Source organism: Pteropus medius, unplaced genomic scaffold, assembly GCF_902729225.1.
Source record: "Pteropus medius unplaced genomic scaffold, Ma_sr-lr_union100, whole genome shotgun sequence".
Classification (NCBI taxonomy): domain Eukaryota; kingdom Metazoa; phylum Chordata; class Mammalia; order Chiroptera; family Pteropodidae; genus Pteropus; species Pteropus medius.
In genome coordinates this window covers 521,013-542,580 of record NW_024356248.1, presented here as the reverse complement: position 1 = coordinate 542,580, position 21,568 = coordinate 521,013, and the positions used below count along the sequence as shown (strand labels likewise).

The 21,568-nt window shown below is 60.5% G+C and overlaps 2 protein-coding genes and 1 non-coding gene across 6 annotated transcripts in view; 2 read left to right on the top strand and 1 right to left on the bottom strand.

Moving 5' to 3' along the window:
• Positions 1 to 3,034: 3,034 nt before the first annotated feature.
• LOC120600926 (5S ribosomal RNA) lies at positions 3,035 to 3,153 on the bottom strand. The gene has a single exon (XR_005652315.1). It is a non-coding gene; the product is annotated as a 5S ribosomal RNA (ribosomal RNA).
• A 1,513-nt stretch (positions 3,154 to 4,666) lies between these two features.
• Positions 4,667 to 18,868, top strand: CCDC88B (coiled-coil and HOOK domain protein 88B). Of its 2 annotated transcripts, XM_039860290.1 has the most exons (27): positions 4,667 to 4,805; positions 5,101 to 5,243; positions 5,413 to 5,524; positions 5,611 to 5,680; positions 5,758 to 5,816; positions 5,904 to 5,987; positions 6,071 to 6,214; positions 6,429 to 6,571; positions 6,698 to 6,779; positions 6,931 to 7,089; positions 7,613 to 7,759; positions 7,914 to 8,022; positions 8,182 to 8,318; positions 8,402 to 9,571; positions 12,481 to 12,608; positions 12,686 to 12,803; positions 13,553 to 13,648; positions 13,734 to 13,874; positions 14,489 to 14,745; positions 14,987 to 15,130; positions 15,308 to 15,494; positions 15,626 to 15,771; positions 16,031 to 16,129; positions 16,312 to 16,478; positions 17,026 to 17,226; positions 17,465 to 17,533; positions 18,369 to 18,868. In XM_039860290.1, exons 1-27 carry the CDS (start codon positions 4,746 to 4,748, stop codon positions 18,422 to 18,424), a joined length of 4,428 nt encoding a protein of 1,475 aa, XP_039716224.1. In that variant the 5' UTR covers positions 4,667 to 4,745; the 3' UTR covers positions 18,425 to 18,868. The 2 variants fall into 2 exon arrangements, with proteins under 2 accessions (XP_039716224.1, XP_039716225.1); XM_039860291.1 differs by lacking the exon at positions 5,101 to 5,243 and having other exon boundaries at positions 4,717 to 4,805.
• Positions 18,869 to 20,743: 1,875 nt separating this feature from the next.
• RPS6KA4 (ribosomal protein S6 kinase A4) overlaps positions 20,744 to 21,568 on the top strand; it is a 9,740-nt gene continuing 8,915 nt past the window's right edge. For 2 of the 3 annotated variants that reach the window (XM_039860170.1, XM_039860169.1), the window contains exons 1-2: positions 20,744 to 20,902; positions 21,005 to 21,076. In XM_039860170.1, the coding sequence (XP_039716104.1) occupies positions 20,848 to 20,902; positions 21,005 to 21,076 (127 nt within the window). In that variant the 5' untranslated portion in view covers positions 20,744 to 20,847. The remainder of the gene's footprint in view (positions 20,903 to 21,004; positions 21,077 to 21,568) is intronic. The other variant, XM_039860171.1, reaches the window with a different exon arrangement.

The following is a 21,568-nucleotide window of genomic DNA, read 5'->3' as shown; positions in this document are numbered from 1 at the left end:
CCCTTGGAGAGGGGACATTGGCTAGAGACATCTATGGGTCTTATAACCAGCTCAATATCTGTGCTAATTTTTAGGCTGAAGCATTAGGAAAAAAAGAGTTAAGATATTGTTATTATATCTTGGTCTCGGCCTTGAGAATAGGTCAGTAAAGTTAAACAGTGGTCTCTCATTTCAAGTGGAGATGATGAAGAGTTAGGCTATGGTACAAAGAATCAGGTATTTAACAAGAGGCATCTCTATGGAAACCAAAGAAAATCAATGGTTAATAATTATAGTTAACAACGGTTAACTATGACTCCAGTTTCTGAGTTCTGGATGCAGCCAGCCGAGAAGATTTCTAGATGTCCCGTTCTAAGTGTCTTCAGATGGAGCAAAGGCAGGTGGTGACTTTCCGGTAGATTCTTCTGGTTTGCAGTTTGAATGTCTCTGGTGACTTCTGCAACGGGCATGAAAATTGTCCACGTATGAGCTCTTGTGGTGTTTTCTCTGAAGTTTATATCGAAGGTCATGGTGAGAGGCTGGAACTTGATTCCAAGTACAGGGAGAAGTCGCTGGAGGGTTTCAGGAGGGAAGGGTCATGAGCCAGTTATTATTTTCAAATGACTCCTTGCACGCTGAGTGGAGGCAGCCTACAGAAGGACTGGTGCCAGTGTCCTAGCTTTGGTAAGAGGCTTAGGGTGAGGCAGGGTAGGGACACCCTGGGGAGAGCGGGAAGGGCGAGCTGGCCAAGAGTCAGGTAGCGCGGGCTGGACTCTCTTCCGCTGCTGGAGCCCAGGCCTTGCAGGCCGCACCCTGAGTCCCCGGGCACCTGGCCTGGCACTAGGCAGATGGCCCTGGGCCCCTCCCTCACTGGCTCTGGCTTCCCACTGCCTCCTCCTACCTGGGCAGCTCATTTGGGCTGCCCTGCCAGGCATTTCTGCTCTTGTCCAACTCTACCTCCGCTATTTCAACCCCCAAATGGTGAGTGGGAAAACCCGTCCCATCTCAGACACTTGGGTAGGGAGCAGGAAGCCCTTAAAACCTAATACTAGAGGGCCAGGAGACCAGAAGGCCTGGAGACTGTTTTTGTTTTTGGTTCTTGGATGTGGGCTCCAGCCAGGCTGTTAGGGTGTCAGGCAACACTCTGGGCCCGCCACGGGCGGGTGAAAAAGCTGCTCCCTGACTCAGCCCTGGTCGGTCCCTGGCTCTGGCTGCAGCCGGCCACCACCTACTGTGGCCTCCCTGAACTCAGCTTTCCCGAGCCCCAGAGCCCTGCTCTGGCCTTTGGAGTTGGACCAGGGCTCCCCAGAGAACTCAGAACTAGAAAGGAACTGGAGGTAGAGTCCTTCACACCCCCATGCTGCGCGGATGGGACACTGAACCCCTGAGGAGGGAGATTGCAGTGGGACAGTGGCAGTTGACTACATTGTCCATTTGTTTGCTGTCTTTTCTCTGCTTTTCGCTCACCTCCTGCTGGCAGCGCTGAGCAATGAACTGCCTTAAAAAGTGCCAGAAAAAGGTATCTGAGAAGGGCAGTCATTATGGCATGGTAGTAATGGTAACAGATGCAAATGATTAAAATATTTGTCAATAAGAGAGAGTTTAAATACTGGTGGATAGCAACATGGTAGAATTCTATGCAGCCATTAAACAGGTCAAGGCCAATGGTCCTGAACAGAAATGAAGTATATTGCAGGATATATTGTGAAGCAAGGAGGGACACAGTTCTGGGTGTAGTTGCAACCACCTATTTTAGATGGACACGGGCAGCTGCATCTCAGAAGTACACAGAAAATGCTAAGAGAGGGATCAGGGCCTGGGGGGTGGGGTGGGAGCGATGAGGGAGAAATTGATTTTTTTCTCTATACCCTTATTATGCATTCTTGACATTTTTGATCATGTGTCTGGAAACTTTTTTGAAGGAAAAATCTATCCAAAGGAAAAGGACCTGTATCAACCTTTGATGAACGTTCCTCAACAGCTAATCGAGCCTCAAAAATCCCAGGATCTTTGTGTCGGCGGCTGAGGGAGCTCCTCTGAAGCCTCCCCCACCCCTGCCCCAGCCTCTCTCTGCCTGACTCAGCTGATCCGTGTCAGAGAACCAGACTGAGGTGCAGCCAGGCATGTCTGGAGTGACGGATGTGAGAGCAATTGGTGACACGCCCCTGCCTCTGAGGCTGAGGAAGGGTATGACTCAGAGATGTTGAGCAAGGCAGGAGCCCTGGGCCACCAGAAGAGGAGGCCCAGTCATCACGCTCGGCTAACCCTAGCAGGTGCTTTGGAGGACTTCCTGGGCTGCCATTCCTGAGGGATGTAAATAGAAGATGCACAGATGGTCAAATTGGGATGGACCCTTGATACTATTAATACTAAATAACCTCCCCAGGGACCATTTAATGAACTCTGAAGCCAGGCACCAGCTAGTGGCATCCTCATAACAACTCTCTGAGAGGATTAGCCTCATTTCAGATGCATCTCGGGAGGGTTAAACAACCGAATGTACGCTTCTGCTCACAACCCTCCATGGCCTCCCATTGCCTGGTCAGACCTAGATCACCTTGACCGTGAACCCCTGGCACTTTGCACTCTAGCCTTCTTTCAGTTGGTTCTACCACTTAATAGCTGTGTGACTTTAAGCAAATTATTAACCTTTGAGTCTCAGTTTCCTCCTCTTTAAACTGGAGATAATCCATAGTCCTTATTTCATAGACTAGTCCAGAGCAAACAAGTTAATAAGTGTAAAGTACTTGTAACCGTGACTGGCTCATGGTAAGCTTGTGTTTGCCATGGTTGTTCTTATGACCCCGTATTTCATCAAACCTAAAATGTCATCGATTGCAAAAGATCCCACTAAGGAAAAAATTGCTGCCAGTTAACTATGTCACAAGGCTCTTTCATCACTAGAATCTCCTCCCAAAAGAGCTCTTTTTGACTTAGATACAAATTCTCATCATATATAATTCTTTTTTTTTTTTTTAAGGCAAGGCAACCCTTGGTTGACCTCACAGATTGCAAGAAACTTGTCAGCTTACAATCCCTTACTTTTTATTTTTTATGCCTACAGCACCTGGTCTTCCTAGGTGGTCTCCCATCCAAGTACTAACCAGGCCTGACCCTGCTTAGCTTCTGAGATCAGACGGGATCGGGTTTGTTCAGGGTGGCATGGCCGTAGACTCATCATATGTAATTCTGACGTACACATAAAAAGGAAAATGGAAGCAAAATAAATTGTTCATGGTGTTTGGAAAACTTCACATTTAGAATCTGGCAGGCGTGATGTCTGTGTGTTCCACGGCCACCTCCTCCTGTGAGCCATCGAGAGTGCTGGAGACCAGCAGTCCTTCCGACAATCCGGGAGACAACCATACAACAACGGCTATCCGAGCTGGCTCTTCAGCCAGCTTTGCAATCGACTTCTGCTTTGGGAGTGTTACTGACAAGTCTTGTTCTCCTCCCCAAGGGTTCCTACTGTTTTGGGGTTAAAGAGTTCTTTGTTCTTGCCTCTGGGGTTTTCTGCCAAGCAGCTGACACTCTTGCTGCAAGGTTTGATGCTTTTGAAGTGCGGGCACGCACAGGCAATGACAACTATGTCCGGACTGCAGCCAGACAGTGACTCTACCATGTAACCTGGCTTCAGAGATTTAAATGTGAGAAATAAAATGTTTTAGAATTGATGAAACACAAATAACTTCTGAACTTTACCTTGGCCATGCTTTCAAGTTGCCACAGAGCCCTTGCACATTCTGTTCCTGCTGCCTGGAACGCCCTTCCTTCCTTCTCTCTTTGCCTAGATAACCTGGTCATCCCTGATCTCAGCTCCATCATCGAGTCCCCTCCAGATGCCTTTTCTGGCCACCCCAAGTCACATCCCTGCCCCATCCATACATGTTGTACCACTGCAATGTTACACTTGGAGTGTGTATGTGATTTTTTGTGTGTCCCCAGTATACCGGGGGCAGGGATAATGTGGCTTATTACATCCCAGTACCCAGCCATGTCCCGCGTGGAGCAGGTGAATGAAAGAATGAACGGAGGCCCGTAGTGAGCAGCGGGGGAACGGAGAGGCCAGGTCTGTTTGTCTGAGAGACACATGCTGCTGGTCTCTGCACTGAACCGCTTCCCTCAGAGGCTGGAGTCCCACCCACTTCTTTACAGATGAGAAACTGAGGCCCAGGAAGTCAGTTGCCCATGACCCAGACGTCCTGTCTGAGTCTAGTGCGCACAGAATAGGGAGAAGGTGGGATTCAGAGAAAGCTTGCTGAGGGAGGTGGCATCTGAGCCAAGCTTCACGGGTTGGGCAGAAGCTTGGATCAGCTGGAGAAACATCAAGGGGAAGGGGAGTGGCAAATGCGAAGATGCAGGTGTGGGCCCCCAGACTCACCCTGCAAGGATGGGAGCTCCCTCAGAGGCCCTGAAACGTGCAAGGCCGAGGTCTCCCTCTCTGGTTTCAAGTTGGGAGACGGAAGCCCAGAGAGATGGAGGACTCATCTGCCATTGTCCATCGAGCCGGGAGAGCTGTGGGCCCTGCTCCTTGGGGGCCCTGGCCCGACTGTTATTCTCTGGCCCTGCCAGAGATGCTGGGAGGATGCGGTGTGGCTACGTGGGGGCCAAGGCAGGACTCTGGGGGTGCACAGGCCCGCCCCCACCCGGAAGGAGGAAGCTGCACGGGGTGTCTGTGGCTGGGCCCGGGATCTCCCACCCGAGGACTTCCTCTTCCTCTCTGGGCAGGTACAGCTGCCACAGTGGGACCAACACCCTGACCTATCATGGACAGGGGCAAGGGGCCCAGACTCAGTGACTTCCTGAATGGGAGCCTGGCCACCTGGGTAAGGCGGCAGGTGGAAGGGGGCTGGGGAGGGGAAGTGAAAGGGGGAGGCCAGGTGTTGGGGTGGGGGTGGTGAAGCAGAGTTGGTGTCTGATGGGAGTGGACTCAAACGTAGGGCTGAAGTCCAGGCAGCTGTGGGGCAGGATGAGGGGTCCAGACCGCTGGGGCCAAAGACCTTCAGGGATTTGGTGAGGAGGGGACTGTGTGGGCTCAGGGGGAAGGTTGAAGAGGTTCAGGATTCACTCGGCCGATGGGGCTCCCACTTGGGCCACCTGACCTGTTTCTGCTTCCCACAGGTGCTGGGACTGGCTGGGCTGGTGGGAGAGGCGGAGGAGCCAGATGGGGAAGAGGAGGAGGAAGAAGAGGGGCCCCTTTGTCCAGAGAAGAGGTTCTTGCGTCTCAGCGATGGGGCTCTTCTCCTCCGGGTGCTGGGCATTATGTAAGGGGCATCAGGGGCCAGCCAGCCTAGGGGTCGGAGGGGAAAAAGCCGGGAAGAGCTGGAGGGCGGGGCCTGAGGGTGGGGGCGGAGCCTGGTTGAGGGGAGGCAGGTCATGGATTACTCCACTCCTCTGTCAACACCCACTCCCCCCTTTCCCCTGTGCCCACAGTGTACCCGGTTCCCGAGGGGGCCCTCGGGCGATCAGCGGCCATAATGGTCCCGCAGCCGCGCGAGTGCAGAACTTGAACCACCTGTGGGGCCGACTGAGGGACTTCTACCAGGTGAGGGGTCGAGAAGGGGAGGCTGAGCCTGGGACCCCCCTGGGGGAAGGCCCTCCCCTCATATCTCCTGCCCCCTCCACCCCCAGGAGGAACTGCAGCTGCTGATCCTGTCGCCACCCCCAGACCTCCAGACGTTGGGGTTTGACCCCTTCTCAGGTGCTCTCTCCCGCCACTCCTTCCTGCGTCTACCCCATCCCCTGACCCATTAACCCCTTGTGGTTTGTGCCCTGCAGAAGAGGCGGTGGAGGAGCTGGAAGGCATCCTTCGTCTGCTCCTGGGAGCGTCGGTGCAGGTGAGCCCGGGAGGGAAGGGCAGGGTTCAGCTCTGGCAGCAGAGGTAGGAGACTCCCGTGCCAGCCTCCCGCCATGTCTCCCTGCAGTGCGAGCACCGGGAACTCTTCATCCGGCACATCCAGGGCCTCAGCCTGGAGGTCCAGAGCGAGCTGGCTGCTGTCATCCAGGAGGTACGGCTTTGGACTGGCATCATCACCTGGGGACACCATGCCCCCCAACTTCTTAGGCTGAACTGCTCTCCCTACCCTCCCAGGTGACTCAGCCTGGAGCGGGCATGGTGCTGGCGCTGGCCGGGCCTGAGCCTGGGGAGCTGGCACCTTCGGAGCTGGAGATGCTGTCCCGGAGCCTGATGGGGACACTATTGAGACTGGCACGGGAGCGTGATGTGGGGGCCCAGGTGGGGGGCAGCAGGGGCATCCAGGGCCAGGTGGAGGAATGGGAGGGCTACGGGGACCCAGCTGTGTCGGGAAGATGGGGATGGAGGCCCAGATGTGGAGTTGGGGTTGGGCCAGCAGGGCTGCAAGAGCCAGATTCAGCTTGTGGTGGTTGGGGGAAGATGTGAGGGGCACAGGATGGGTTCCTTCTGACCCCTGACCCTTGCCCTCCCATAGCGTTTGGCTGAATTGCTGCTAGAGCGGGAGCCCGCCCCCTTGGTGCCTGCTCCGGCTAGGACTCCTCTGGAGGGCCCCTCGCACCACTTGGCCCTGCAGCTGGCCAACGTCAAGGCCCAGCTGCGGCGCCTTCGACAAGAGCTGTGAGTGCAAAAGGCTGTGAAGGGTCTTGGGGGAGAGGGGCCCAGCCCCATGGGCATGGGTGTGATGCGGCCTGGGAAGGGCTGGGAATGGCGAGTCCCCAGACCTCTCCAGCGTCTCTCCTCCAGGGAGGAGAAGGCCGAACTGCTGCTAGACTCCCAGGGCGAGGTGCAGGGCTTAGAGGCCGAAATTCGAAGGCTCCGCCAGGAGGTGCGCTCAGATGCTTCCCGCCATTGTCATAATCTCTACTCCTCTCCCCATACCGCCCGCGGCCCATTGCCTCTCTCCACCCCACTCCTTCCTGTCCCCAATCTCTGTGGCCTGAGGCTGGCCGTTCCCATCTCCGCACCACCTGACTCAGGCCCAGGCGCTGTCGGGACAGGCCAAGCGGGCCGAGTTGTACCGCGAGGAGGCAGAGACGCTACGGGAGCGGGCCGGCCGCCTGCCCCGCCTGCAGGAGGAGCTGCGACGCTGCCGCGAGAGGCTGCAGGCGGCTGAGGCCTGCAAGGGCCAGCTGGAGGTGAGTCGGGAGGCGGGGCCGCAGGGGGCGGGGCTTGGGCACGGACTGTGTCTGGAGGAGTCCTGCAGGGGATGGGATGGGCCTGAGGAGCGAATTTGGGCCTGGAGAAGAGGGGGTCGGGCTTTATGGAGAAAACAGGCATAGCTGGGCAAAATGGGTGAGGTGGTGTCTGGGGAAAGGCCCTCTGGAGGACAGAGACAGATGGAGAGGGGTGGGGTTGTGGAGTAAAGATTGGGTCCTGTGAGGTGGTGTCCTGGAGAAGGCTCCCAACAGTGGGGCCAGTAGTAGAGACCTAGAAGGATACCCGGGGAGAGGGAGGGCAGAACCTGCATGGTAGAAAAGGTGGGGAGCCAGGTGCTGGGGAAGTGGTACCTGGAGGGACCCTCTGGGCAGATGGAGGGGAGAGATGGGGCCTAGAGAGCCCCAGGGGTGTGCAGTCAGAGTGGGGAGTAGAGGCAGGATCTGTGACTGGAGTGCTGGGGGCAGCATCGCAAGGCCGGCTCTCTGTCTGTCCCCACCCCAGGAGGAGCGGGCGCTCTCAGCGACTCTGGAGGCCTCCAAGGCACTGCTGGAGGAGCAGCTGGAGGCTGCACAAGAGCGCTGTGCCCGGCTCCATGAGACCCAGCGCGAGAACCTGCTGCTGCGGACCCGGCTGGGTGAGGCCCACGCGGTGAGCTTGCCAGAGGGACCCCTGATCTGTGACCCCAGGGTTCCCCGGTGATCCCTGTGACCCCTACTCCTACTTTCCTCCAGTGACCCTGTAGCCCACACACTTGGCCTGGCCTTGGTGGGGAGGGCTCGTCTGACCCTGCCCTCCCCCTCAGGAGCTGGACTCTTTGAGGCATCAGGTGGATCAGCTGGCAGAGGAGAATGTGGAGCTGGAACTGGAGCTTCAGCGGAGCCTGGAGCCACCCCCAGGCTCTCCCAGGGAGGGTGAGTGGGCCCCCAGTGGAGGGGCTGGGGCTGGGGGGTTCTTATGACTACATCCCCTTCCTCCAGGTCTTTGGGGGTGCAGGGCTATAGGTGAGGAGACAGCGAGTGTGGCAAGTCTAAGGGTGGGGAGGAGTCCTGACTTCATCTCGCACACCCCAGCACCCCTGCCAGGAGTGGCCCCCTCACTGCATGATGAAGTGAGGGAAGCAGAGGCTGGGCGGCTACGGACCCTGGAACGAGAGAATCAGGAGCTTCGAGCACTGCTACAGGTGTTGCAGGGGCAGCCAGGTGTCCAGGTGAGTCCCCTCTTCCAAACATCCCAGTTGGCCCTTCCTGGTGGCCTCCTCTGGGCTTGACCATCCCTCTCATGTGCCCTCAGCACCCCCTGCTGGAGGAGCAGAGCGAGACCTGCATGGTTCGAGAGCTGGCTGTGGTTCCCCAGACTTGCCTGGCCTCAGATCATGGCCCCCAGGGCTTGGTTGGCCAAGTGGGAGATGAAGGCCCGCAGGCTTCGGACCCTCGATCAGGGGATAAAGGCCCCCAGGCCTTGGACCTGGCTTCCCCGGCATCTGACTCAGCCCTGGAGGGGTTAGCTGTGTGTCCCCAGACATCTGATTCAGACTCTCAGGTGATGGAGAGGACCCTCCAGACAGTGGCCGTGGCTCCCCAGACCTCAGACTTGATGCTCCAGAAGTCAAGCCCTGCTGTAAAGACACAGGAGTCTCTAGAGAAGGCTGGCCACAGAGGCCCTCTCCAGACCTCTGCCTCTGTGACCTCACCTCAGGGTCCAGAGATCAAAAAGCTATTGCTGGGAGGAGAGACTGGGGAGTCAGTGCCTGAGGCCCAGGGGCTAAGAAAGGAGGTCCCTGAGAGCAAGTCTGGACCCTCGGGACCCAGCCTCTGTGTTCGGTTGGAGAAGCAGAAGACCCCAGGCCAGGGGCTGGACTTACCCAAGGGGCAAACAGATGCCAGAGAGCATGAACAAAGGCTGGAGGGGATGGTCGGGGACCCGGCCCCGCAAAAAACACAGCAGGAGCCCAAAGGGGCTCCCGAGGCCCAGACCTTGGAGGGGCCAGTCCCAGGGGAGGTCCCGGCCAGTGGTGACCCAGAGCAGGAGGCCCTCAGGGAGGAGGTGGTGCGGCTGAGGAGAGAGGCTGAGTCCTTACGAGCTGAGCTGGAGGCCCAGGCCCGGAGGCTGGAGGCCCGAGGCATGGAGGCTGCTCGCCTCTCAGAGGAGCTGACCCAGGCTCGGAGGGCAGAGGCCGAGGCCCACCGCGAGGCAGAAGCCCAGGCCCGGGAGCAGGCCCGGCTGCGGGAGGCCGTGGAGGCAGCCGGACGGGAGCTGGAGGCTGCGTCCCGGGAGCGTGAAGCGCTGGCGGAGGCACTGGCGGCAACGGGCCGGGAGCGGAGGCAGTGGGAGCGTGAGGGACCCAGGCTGCGGGCCCGGGCCGAGGCGGCTGAGGAGCGGCTGCAAGTCCTGGAGAGCGAAGGTCGCCAACACTTGGAGGAGGCCGAGAGGGAGCGCCAGGAGAGGCAGGCCCTTAAGGAGGTATGTGGGCGCTCGTGGCCAGGGTCAGGAAATGGGGTTCCAGGCCAGCGGCTGGAGTTCTGGGTTATTCATTCCGTCAGCGGCCACTGAGTGCCCAGCACCGAGCTGGGACTGGAGATAAGAAAGGCGAAGGCCGTTTCTGCCTTCCAAAGACATGCCTGGCCTGGGGCAGGGGTGGACGTCCTCTGCCTCTCATAGGGTGGTCGTAGGAAGGGGTAAGAGTGTGGCCGTGGAGCTAGAATGCCTGGGTGCGCGTCCTGGCTCTCTGACCACAGCGGTTCACTCCGCCGGCACACCAATGCCTCTCTCTGTAAAATGGGGTGTAAAATGGGGGTACTCGTCATAGCTGCCTCGGCAGGTCTGGAAGACTAAGGGAGATAGTGGTATCAGGGCCTAGTTCATGCTGGGCAAAGGCTCAAGACATGTAGCTTATGAAGAGCAAAGCGCGTGGGAGCCTGTGAGAAGGGGAGGTGATGCCAGGGTTGGGGCAAGGAGATTTCGGGGAGTATTCTGAGGAACGGTCAAGGTTCCACTAGACGGGGGAGGACATTTCATCCGAGGGAACAGCCAGTGCAAAGACCTGAAGGCATTCAGGATGCTCAGGGGCCCAGGAGGAGTGGGGGAATGGGGCTGGAGAGGTGTGTTGGGCCGGCTTTTTAGGTGCTAATGCTCCATTCCCAGACAGGGAGAGCCACCCAAGAGTGTGGCAGACCTGTGTGAGTCTGGGTTTGAGGAGGGTCACCTTGGTGTGCAGGGACCTAAGGCCATTAGGAGACAGTGCCCATGAAGCAGGTGGCAGATGAGGCTGGCTGGACCAGGATGGGAGACGGGAGAGAGAGGCCTGGAAACCCCTTTATTTATTCATTTGAACATGTTTGTGGGTTTCTCCTTGGCGCCGGGCCTTGTACCAGGCAGCCAGCATGCCGATACTCAAGAAGCGTTCCCAGTTTGGGGTGGAGACAGAACCGTGAGGATCCAAGAAGCACACTGACCTCAGGCTGGGGCATGTCAGGGAAGGCTTCCTGGAGGAGGGGGTAGAATGGCAGTGAGCTGGGAGGAGATGCAAGCATGAGTGGTAGGGGTGGAGTGTGAGGTGGGGAGTGGAGCGGGGTGAGAGTTCGTTAAGCAGGGTGCCTATTGGGCAGCGCTTCATCTTCCTTCCACGAGAAGGAAGGAGTTGTGGCTTTTTTCATGAGGGCAGCGGGAGCCACTCGAGGGTTTAAAGCAAGTGGAGTGGTCAGGGCCACGTGTTGAGAGGCCCCTCAGGGCAAACAGAGGAGACGATGAGGCAATGGGAAGGATGTTCGGGCCAGCGGGGCCCAGTGCTTTGGGGAGGGTGTGCCGCGGACAGGAATCAGATCTTCCGGCCGAGCGGTTTCCAGTATCATCCATGCACTGACGCGGATACTGAGGTTCAGAAAGGAGGAGTCATTGGCTCTGGGACCCCTTCCAGTGGAGCGGAGTGAGGGATACACTGTTGGGTTGATGGGGTTAGTTAGGCATCGTGCAGGGCAAGCCTGGGGAAGGTGAGAATTGGGGGTGCGGGTGAGAGGGTAAAGCTGAGAGCCCGTAGGCTGTGACTGAGATGCTGTCAGGCAGACCCGGGTTATAGCCCTGATCCCTTCCTTACCTGCTGTGTGGCTTGGGGCAAGTTACTTAACCTCTCTGAGTGTCGGTGTCTTCACCTCTAAAACCGGAATAAAAACAACCTGCCCCACAGGATGCTGTAAGATAAAGAATGGAGAGAGCTTGGGGCAGTGAAGGTGAGGGTGGAAGAGGCTGAGGAGAAAGTGGAGAATTTTGTGAGATTTCCTGGTTGGAGCAGTTCCTGGTGATAACTGGGTCTGATGCAGGAGGTGGTGGCCGGCCACGGGGAGGTCAGGGAACCAGGGGCCGAGGGAGTTGTCCATGGGGGCCTCCTGGGGTAGGTGGAGGACGGGAGGTGCAGTGCATGGTCAGTAAAGGTCGTGGCCAGGGCCTGGAGGAGGGAATGGCAAAGATTTGGCCTGAGGTTCAAGTGTCTTTCATTGTCCCACTATTTTTCTTACCCTCAGCCCTTGGGCTCTAGTGGTGGCCAGCAGTAGAGCATCATGGGACTTGTAGTTTTTTCAGTGATAAGCAGTGGCCCAGGGTGTCTGGAAGTGCATTAGCTCTGGAGGGAGGCCCTGGTGGGTTTGTTAAGCCAGGAAGATCAGAGCAAAGGCTGTAGCGTTGGTTTCCAGAGGTAGGATTTGGCAGGCGGCTGGCCAGTATTGGCCCTTCCCTGTGGTTTTGTTGTGCCAAGGCCCCTGCCGCACCTCAAGAGTGGTTTGGCCTATGTCCCTCTGGGGCCCAGAGGTCAAAGTGGGCCTCCTGCCCCCTTCCGCAGTGGTGTGGCCCAACTGCCAGAGGCCGCCTGGTTCCAGCATCTCTGCCTTCCCCTTCCCAGCCCCCACTGTGGTTAGGCCTGGTGCTCACCTACTTCCTGTCTTCTGTGGTCATCCCCTGTGGCCAAGGGTGCCTTCTAGACCTGCCTCCACTGTGCGCCTTTTCCCTTCACATGGCCAGTGTGGCCTCAGCACGTAGGCCGCGTCCAGCCATCACTGGGCACACGAGGAACCGTGGGCTCAGAGAGGTGAAGACACTTGCCCAACGAGTGTCTCAGACTTCTGGCCCTGGGGCCTCCCTCATACCCCACAAAGCTTACAACCCCCAGCATATCCACTCTGCAAGGGGACCAGGCTTTGCTCCCATGTTACAGATGGGGGCGTAGAGGCCCAAAGGGTTAAAGACATTTGTCTAGGGCGACAGAGCAAGGGTAGAAATCCTGGTCTCCTGACTCTCAGGCCTCTGTATCTGGCCGTCCCCTGCACCTGGGTGAGGGTGGCGGCCTGTCCCTCTGGCCTTGAACCTGCTCTGCCTGCCCACAGGAGCTAGAGAAGGCTGTGGTGCGGGGCCAGGAGCTGGGGGCCCGGCTGGAACAACTGCAGACTGAGCTGGAGCAGGCGGCTCTGGAGCGCCAGGAATTTCTGCAAGAACAAGAGTTCCAGCACCAGAGGTGCCGGCCTGGCCCGAGGGGCAGAGGGGGCCAGGCAAGGGCTGGGGGAGGGGAGATGACACAGCTGCTTCGGGCAGGTACCAGAGCCTGGAGAAGCTGCTGGAAGCTGAGCTGCAGGCGGCAGCCACCAGCAAGGAGGAGGCACTGATGGAGCTCAAGAAGAGGGCCCTGCAGCTGGAGGAGGAGCTGTACCAGGTGAGGCTGCCGCCTGCGAGCTGGGGGCCACATCCCACCCTCCCTCCGGTCCCTCCGGCGCCCCCTCTGGTCTTGTCCCATTTGCTCGCCTTGTGCCCCCTTTCCGGGCCTGTTGGAGGGAGCTCTGTACTGAAAGGCAGGCTGACTCTGCCTGGGCCTGGTGGTCTTCTGGGGGCCTTGTCTCCCCATTCTTCAAACGGACAGAACCTGATGGCTTTGCTCTGAGGTGACTGCTATGTTTCTCTCGCTCTCTCGCTCGGGCCCCACCACTTCCTAGTGAGCTTAATTACTGTGGCTCTTTCCGATGCCCTTGCAGCGTGTGGCTCAGCGCTCAGCACGGGGGTGTGCCGGGCCCAACACCAGGCCGCTGCCCTCAGGGGGCTCACAGTTTACCCGGGACAGAGGCAGGGAAGCAGGCAACCATCACATGGTGCCATGGGCCAGTGGGCACCGAGCAGACCGCCTTGCTGGCTTGTGTGGGCGTGGCCAGGGGAGTTTTTCTGGAGAAAGTGATGGCGACACCGGGGCCCTAAGGAAGAGCAGGGGCCCTAACATGTGCAGGAGAAGCAGCACGGGCAAGGGCGCCGGCTGCAGAACCGAGAGAAGGTGACATGGGCAGGATGGAAGGTGACGAGCTGCAGGCACCTGGGGTGGAGGGTTGTGGGCTAAGGGTCCACTGGCTCAGGTCCCCGTGCCATTCCCAAGTGCTGCCACTGGCCTGCGTGACCTCCCAGGGCCTCTCCTTGCAGCTGCGCCAGGGCCCTGTGGGGCCGGAGCCCCGGGAACACGCAGAGCCGAGGGTCACGGAGGCGCAGAGCGGGCGGCTCATTGAGGTGGAGCGCAGCGTGAGTGCTGGCCCGTGGCGGGCATGAGGGGCAGGGCTGGGGGGCAGTAGCCTGGCCACTGCTAATCCTCTTCCCTGCTGGGCAGAACGCAACGCTGGTGGCCGAGAAGGCGGCTCTGCAGGGGCAGCTGCAGCTCCTGGAGGGGCAGCTGGGCAGCCTGAAGGGACGCGCCCAGGAGCTGCTGCTGCAGAGCCAGCAGGCAGAGGAGTACAGCAGTCGCCTGCAGGTGGGTGACGGCAGGCTGCCCTGGCCCCACCCCGTCTCTGCCCACTTACCACCGCCCCCTGCCCCTTTTGAATTGTTTCCTGCTCCGGCTCCCAGCGGCTGTCCCTTCCTGTTCCCCAGTCACGTGTGTGTGCTCCCTGACCCCAGCCACCCAGTTCTGCATTCCTCCTCCCCACCCCTACCCGCTTCCACCCGCCCCTGGCTTCCTGCCTCCTTCCCTTCTGACTGCCCCTCCTATCGCTTCCCTTGTTCATGTCTGCCCTCCTGCCTGCCCAGCCGGCATGTTGTCGTCCATGTTGCCCTGTCTTCAGCCGTCTTCTCCATGACAGCCATTAGTTCCTACTGCTTTCCCTGCCCCCCGCAGCCCCATCTGTCCTACCTCTGCCTCGTGCCTCTTGTCCTTCCCTCCGCAGCCTGCCACCATCACCTGTCTCCGTGATCTCTGTCCCCTCCCCTTGCTCATTAACCTCTGCCTTCCACTCCCCGCTGCCCCGACCCCAGCCCTGTGCCTCCTCGACAGCTCGCTCTCCTTGTCCTCTGCCTCGCTCTCTTTCCTTTACCCCCTTTCTGGCCGGGGGTTCCACCCCCAAGTCCCTGCTCACTCCTCTGCCCTAGGCTGAGAAGTCTGTACTAGAAATGCAGGGCCAGGAGCTGCACAGGAAGCTGGGGGTGCTGGAGGAGGAGGTGCAGGCAGCACGGCAGTCCCAGGAGGAGACCCGCGGGCAGCAGCAGGCCCTGCTACGAGACCATGAGGCCTTGGCCCAGCTGCAGCGGCGGCAGGAGGCCGAGCTGGAGGGGCTGCTGGCCCGGCACCGTGACCTCAAGGCCAACATGCGGGCGCTGGAGCTGGCGCACCGGGAGCTGCAGGGCCGGTGCGTCTCCCCCAGACACCCAGCTCCTCTTCTCTGTAGGGAAGCACCACCCCCGAAAGCCCCACCTCTGCTGCTGTGCCCCTATTGGGAGTAGTGGTTACCTGGTGCGACCTTCTTGCCCTGTGGCTTTGCCGGGAGCCTGTGCTTAGGAGATGGCAGACCCCCCAGGTCCAGACAATCCAGCTGCCTGCTCGCCCTGGCCCCAAGTCCCTGCAGCCTGCTCAGCCCCTGTCTGTCTCAGGCATGAGCAGCTGCAGGCCCAGAAGGCCAACGTGGAGGCGCAGGAGTTGGCCCTGCTGGCAGAGCGTGAGCGCCTGATGCAGGACGGCCATCGACAGCGGGGTCTGGAGGAAGAGCTTCGGAGACTGCAGAGTGAGCATGACAGGTACTAGCCCTGGTGTAGCACGTCCCCTCTTGGGCCAGTTCTCAGTGTTCTCCTCTGTGAGGTAGGTCACCATCCTGGTGGGAGGGATCCTGCTTGGCCTTCTCTCCCCAGTATGGCTCCTCTGGCCCTTACGAGGGGGTGAGTCCCCTGGGAGAGCAGCTCTCCTTGCCTCCACAGGGCTCAGATGCTGCTGGCAGAGGTGTCCCGGGAGCGAGGTGAGCTGCAGGGTGAACGTGGGGAGCTGCGTGGCCGGCTGGCGCGGCTGGAGCTGGAGCGGGCACAGCTGGAGATGCAGAGCCAGCGACTGCGCGAGTCCAACCAGCAGCTGGACCTGAGCGCCTGCCGGCTGACCACACAGTGCGAGGTGTGGTGAGGGGCCAGCAGCAGCCCGGTGGGGTCGGAGGGCGCTGGAGGTGGGGACAGACTGGAGGGGGTGGAAGGTGGCCACCACGAGCCCCTTTAAACCTCCACCTGTCCTGCTGCTTGCCCTGACAGCTGTTGACAGAGCTACGGAGCGCTCAGGAAGAGGAGAACCGGCAGCTGTTGGCCGAAGTGCAGGCCTTGAGCCGGGAGAACCGGCAGCTCCTGGAGCGCAGCCTGGAGAGCCGGGACCACCTGCACCGCGAACAGCGGGAGTACCTGTGAGCAGGCGGGAGGAGGGCCCGGCGTGCTGTGGGTAGCTGAAGTGGGTCCTGGAGACCCCTTTCGTTGTTCAGGCCAAGAGGCCCCGGGGGGGGCGGGTCCTGGGAAAAGGCCTGGGATTGACCCTCCAGGGGCTCAGGACAGTGGCAGTGTATTACACCACACAGGAGTGTGTCAGTGTGCTAACAGCTGGCAGGGCTGTACCTGCCGTAACCTTGCCCCGGGCCTCATGCTGCTTCCTCCCTCCCCATTCCCCAGGGACCAGCTCAATGCCCTGCGCCGGGAGAAGCAGAAGCTGGTAGAGAAGATCATGGACCAGTACCGCGTGCTGGAGCCTGGGCCCCTGCCCCGGACCAAGTGAGTGGCCCTTTACCCCTGGGCCAGGGTCCTCCTGACCTCGCCTCTGCCTGCGCTCTGAGCCCGGCCCAGCTCAGGTCCGGGATCCGTGAGGGTTTGCCTGGCCTTTGCATCCCCGACATGGTCCTCCTGTCCCTCCTACCTCCTTGGCCTGACCCCCTCTTGTGCCCTCTTGCCCCCAGGAAGGGCAGCTGGCTGGCAGACAAGGTGAAGAGGCTGATGCGGCCCCGGCGGGAGGGGGTCCTCCCTGGGGGGCCACGCCCGTGGGCCGATGGGGCTGGCAGCACCGAGAGCCTGGGGGGCCCCCCAGAGATGGAGCTCTCCGAGGGCAGGGAGGCAGATGGGACAGGTGGGTCTGGGGGCCAGGTGACCAGGATGGTCCCTACCCCATGTCCTCTCCCCTCCCCCCGGCACCTGCCCACACCTCCGGTCTCGTCCTCTTTCTGTTGCTCACACTCGTGTCTCTGCCGGCCTCGCCTCCTGCACCTGCCCCGGATGGCTGCAGTGGCTCTCTGCTCTGCATCCCTGCCACATCCCGCCTGTCTGGCACCTTCCTCCTGCCTGCACTGCCACCCGCCCAGTCCCACCCATCCACCGCAGTGCCTAGGACTTCGGAGCAGCAGGGGACTTTAGTGAGAGGTCATTTATTCCAGTGAGCAGACGAGGAAACGGAGGCCCAGGGAGGGGACGCGCCTTGCCTAAGGTCACACAGTGAGTTAGTGTCAGAGCCAGCACAGGGTCCAGCCTCCTGTTCCAACCCTCACTTACCCGGACCCTCCTCTGCCCCTGCGACCCCTTCTCTCCGCCCCTGTGCAGCTTCACCCCGCTGCGTCTCCACTCTGCCTGGCCCCGCCCCGCTCGGCTCTCACTGCCCCTGCTGCCTGTGCCTCTTGCAGGGTCCCGGTCACCGGCCCCTATGCGCCGGGCCCAGAGCTCCCTCTGCCTGCGAGATGAGACCCTGGCAGGTGGGCAGCGGCGGAAACTCAGCTCCCGATTCCCAGTGGGGCGAAGCTCTGAATCATTCAGCCCTGGGGACACCCCCCGGCAGCGATTCCGACAGCGCTGGCCGGGCCCCACACCCAGTTCCCGTGGCAAAGGTGAGGGACAGGGGTCCCTGCCTCCCTCAGTCCCCAACCTCCATTAGCCCCCAGACCCTCTTCGGCCTCTGCAGCCTCCTCTCTTCCTGCCCCTGTGCAGCTTCGCCCCGCTGCCTCTCCACTCCCTGTGGATCCATCACCTCCTTGGGGAGGGGGTCTTCCCTCCTGTTCCCAGTGTCTCCCCACAAGCCCCGCCTGCCCCCACCCTGGTCCCAGTAGCTGCCTTGTGCCCCGCTAGGATCTGGCGTGGGATGGGATGGCTCCATCGAGACCCTGGCGGAACATGAAGCAGATGCCAGCAGAGAGGGTGAGTGGGGTATTTGCCCGGCATGGGGCCCTGGGAGCCCTCATTCATCCGTTCAGTCACTTGACAATGGGCTTTACGAAGTGCCAGGTGAGGTGCTAGCAAGGGATACACAGCAGGGAACATTCTGGTAGGAGAAGCAGATAGTAAACAATATACATATAAACAACAATTACCTACAGCAGCCCTGTCCCATAGAAATAGGGTGTGAGCTGCATGTGTAATTAAACATTTTCTAGTAGCCTCACCAGAAAAAAGAAAAAGAGGCAGGTAAAATTAATTTTCGTCTCTTGTTTAACTCAGTAGCCCTGAACTGTCATCATTTCGACACATAGTTAGTGTCCAAAATTATTAATGAGATATTGCGTATCATCATTTTCATACTAAGTCTTTCGAGGCCAGGGGTATTTTATGTCGCGGTTCATTCAGAGCAGCCGCATCCCATCTCGTGAGTCTCAGTCACATACTGGGCAGCTGAGCCCTAGAATATCGGGAGGTGATAATATTCTGGGAAAAAGGAGAGCAGGGCGGGGGTGGTCAGGAGCGCTGAGTGGGTGGGTTGCAAGTTTAATTAAGGCGTTGGAGGGAGGCCTCAGAGGGGAGGGGAGAGTTTGTCGTGCTGATGTGTCTGGGGAACGGGATTCCAGGCCGAAGCAGCAGCTGAAGCAAAGCATGTCGGAGGCCTGGCCGGGCGGCCAGTGCAGCCGGAGCGAGGCAGGGAGAGCTGGGAGGAGGTCGGAGGGGCCGGGGGTGGGCAGAAGGGGCCGGGCTCTGTGGGCCACCGTCAATGCTGCGAGTCCCCTGAGCGCGTGTGCCTGAGCTGAGCCTTTCCCTTCAGACCTCGAGGTGCAGGACCCGGAGAAACGCCCTCTCGCCCCTTCCCTCAGCCAGTGACACCGCGTGGACGGGGAGCTCGGGAGCACCGTCCCATCGCCGCTGGAGTCTCGGTGGGGGCCCCAGGCAGCCCAAGAATTCGGGGAGCCAGGGCCCCTGGGCCAAGCCCTTGGACAAGGAGGCCTGGGTCCGAGGGTCCAACACAGCTGGCACTGGGGCCCTGAGGTGGAGCTGGGACGAGTTTGTGGACAGAGGGGATGGTGGGCCCCCACGGGCAGCTTCTTGCTGGGGCTCTGGCTCTGCTGTGCGGCCCTCGCTGAGGAGGCGGTTTCTGGGGGAACCCCCAGAAGAAGGAAGCAGGAAGGAGTGGACTAGGGAGCCCCTTGTCCGGGCCAGGCGGGGAGCCAAGGACCATTCCCTGGGGACTGTGACCTGGGCCTGTCACTGAGCCTTAGCCTGGGGCATGAGGGATGTGAGAATAAAGCTGGAATGTAATCACCTGAATCTGCGCCCTGTGTCTACTGGCTGCATCCAGAGCCGAGAGGCCCCAGGGACACCTGTGGCCTGGAGTGGCCACTGGCTTCCTCACCCGGCACAGGGCAGCAGAAGGCTTTCTTCAGGGGAGGGGTCAGTCTGGCTTGCCTGGATGTCTCAGAGGGGTGATGGGGAGGGGGTTCTGGGTAGCCAGCAGTGGATGGGGCCTGAGTCTGGGTTCAGCCTTTGCTTAAAAGATGGGTTCTGGGCTTGGGTGGGGAGCCCTGCCCTCCCCTCCCTGGCACCCTCTTTTCTCACTGCTTCCTGTCTCCTCATCCTTTCTCCCCCAGCCCTTTGGGGTTGAGCCCCTTCCCAGGGAGCTCACATCCTGGTGGATGTCACCTAGCCCTGGGGGCTGTCATGGAGGGACAGAAGAAGAGGGAGGGACACAGAGTCTCTGACCAGGGCCTCTAGGATGACACCCAGGAAGGGGCAATTAGGCTAGGTGGCAGGACGTGAGTCAAAGCATCTGGGGCTGCCCAGGGTAGGGAGGGGCTGCCCAGGCTAAGGTGAGGCAGCCCGAATCTGGGGGTGGCAGAACTGGGAGGGGTGCCCAGACCAGCCTCACCAGGGTGACCTGCAGCAGCCTGACTCATGGGCTTTCCACAGCCCCCTTGGGGATAACCTGCTGCTCTGCCTGCCTCCTCTCAGCCCCAGCTTCAGAGGCTGATGGGGTGGGAGTGGATCCCTTCAGATGGAAGCCCCTTCCCATAGGCCTCAGGGTGGGGGCTTTGATGGTCGCCCCACCCTGTTGGTGGCCCCTGTCCGTTGTCAGAGAGGGGGACAAGACTCTGGAGAACAGGCCAGCCAGGGCTCTGGGCCTGATGGGGAGAGGAGGCCACCCCTATGTGGCTCTGACGCCTCTTTTCGAGGCCTCCTCTGGGCTCTGCAGGGGGCACTGTGCCAGGCTTGTCAGAACCACATGAGGGGTGTTTGGCACTGGGTGGCCTTAAAAGGGTGGCTGGGGCCTGAGGTGCTTTTATAGGTGGGCTCTAAAAAGATTTGGTCACCCCTCCTTGCCACAGGGTGAGGTTTGGCTTCAGCGCCCTCTCAGCACCCCCTATAGGTGACCCCTGGGTAGGGAGAACCCAGAGACAGGGCTTTGATCCTCAGGGAGCCTTAACCCCCACACCTTCCCCTGCAAAGGCAAGTTCATAGGGGATAGGGTCTCAGCTGGCCTCTGGGGAGTGGACAGGGAGCTGAGCTGGGCTGGGTGGCTTCTGGGACCCAAACACCCTCTTAAGGCTGCCCAGCACCAAAAGTGGGCCACACCGAGCGAGAGATACTGGGCTGGGCCAGTGCTGGCAGCAGCTGGACAAGGGCAGCTGGGCGGCCTCAGGCTGCTCATCTGTCAAGGTGGCCAACAGACCCCCTCCCCTACTTGCTGCCTTCAAGGAGTGATCAAAAACGAGGTAGTGGGTTGTGAATTTTATGAAATCCCTCACTTTCGCTGGTGGTTAAGAATCAGATGCTGGGCTGCCCCGGGGGCTGGCGCCTTGAGGGGACAGCTCTAAAGCGGGCGTGTGGGCCCCCTGCGTGGCGCAGGCTCTGGGGTCCCAGCACCACTGGCTTCAGCACATATCCCAGGGCAGAGTGGCAGGGGAGCGTCCTCCCAACTGGGACTCCAGGTTATCCACGGCCTCCACCATGGCTCCCAAGGGGCGTTCCGAGGTCCCCAGGAGGGTCGCATGCTGGCCCGGAGCGGAGCGCACAGCCCTGATGCCCACCCCGTGCGCCGGCAGAAGAGGGTTCGCCCCTGCCGGCTCGCCCGCAGCCCAGCGCTGTCACGTTCCAGCGCCTGACTCAGGCCGCGGGGCGGGGAGCTGGGAGGCGGCGCTGGCGCCCGACTCGGCCCGGAGGCGGCACCAGGAAGCTCCCGCCCCGGTCGGAGCCGCCATGTAACCGGCGCCGCCCGGAGCCGAGCCGCGGGCCCCAGCGACCCACCCGCCATGGGGGACGAGGACGAGGACGAGGGCTGTGCTGTGGAGCTGAGGATCACGGAAGGTAGGGCAGGGACTGCCAGGGGCTGCGGGGTGGGGTGATGGCTGCGTGGGCCACAGGGAGCGGTCATGCACAGCTGGGCTCATTCGCCCCCTGTGCCCACAGCCAACCTGACGGGGCATGAGGAGAAGGTGAGCGTGGAGAACTTCGAGCTGCTCAAGGTGCTGGGCACGGGAGGTGAGGACCCCCCACCCGCCGGGCAGATGTCCCGGGCACAGTGCCCTGGGCCTCCTGCTGGCACACCCGCCTGGGCCTGGGCCAGGCCACCGGCAATGCCCCCCACCCTTTCCTGGCACAGCCTGCCTTGCCCGCTCCGCCCTGCCCTGCCAGGGTTGCATGCCCATTCCCAGGGCCGAGCCTCCCTGCGAGGGCCTCCGTGTTTACACCCTTGGGGGCTTGCAGCCCTCCCAAGCGATTTACCACAGCTCCTCTGCTCTGAGCACCCTCTCCCCCGCTCTGCAAACTCCCCAGCTCGGGTTCGCACGTCCCTCCCATGTCAGCCCTCCCAAGTCCGCACACACCTCTGCCTCCCTTCCTTGGATGTGCACCTCCTCCAATCTGTCTAATCTTCCACAGGTTTGCACACGCCCCGCCCCCACCTCGCCCTGCAGGCCTAGAGTTGCATACCCCTCAGCCCGGTTTGCACATCCCCTCCCCTGTTTTGCTGAG

Bases quoted from the DNA above. Each gene is read 5' to 3' on its own strand.
- CCDC88B (XM_039860290.1), top strand. From the start codon at position 4,746: ATGGACAGGGGCAAGGGGCCCAGACTCAGTGACTTCCTGAATGGGAGC. The intron at 5,817-5,903 runs GTGAGCCCGGGA...GTCTCCCTGCAG, and splicing joins TCCTGGGAGCGTCGGTGCAG to TGCGAGCACCGGGAACTCTT. The intron at 17,227-17,464 runs GTGAGGGACAGG...GTGCCCCGCTAG, and splicing joins ACCCAGTTCCCGTGGCAAAG to GATCTGGCGTGGGATGGGAT.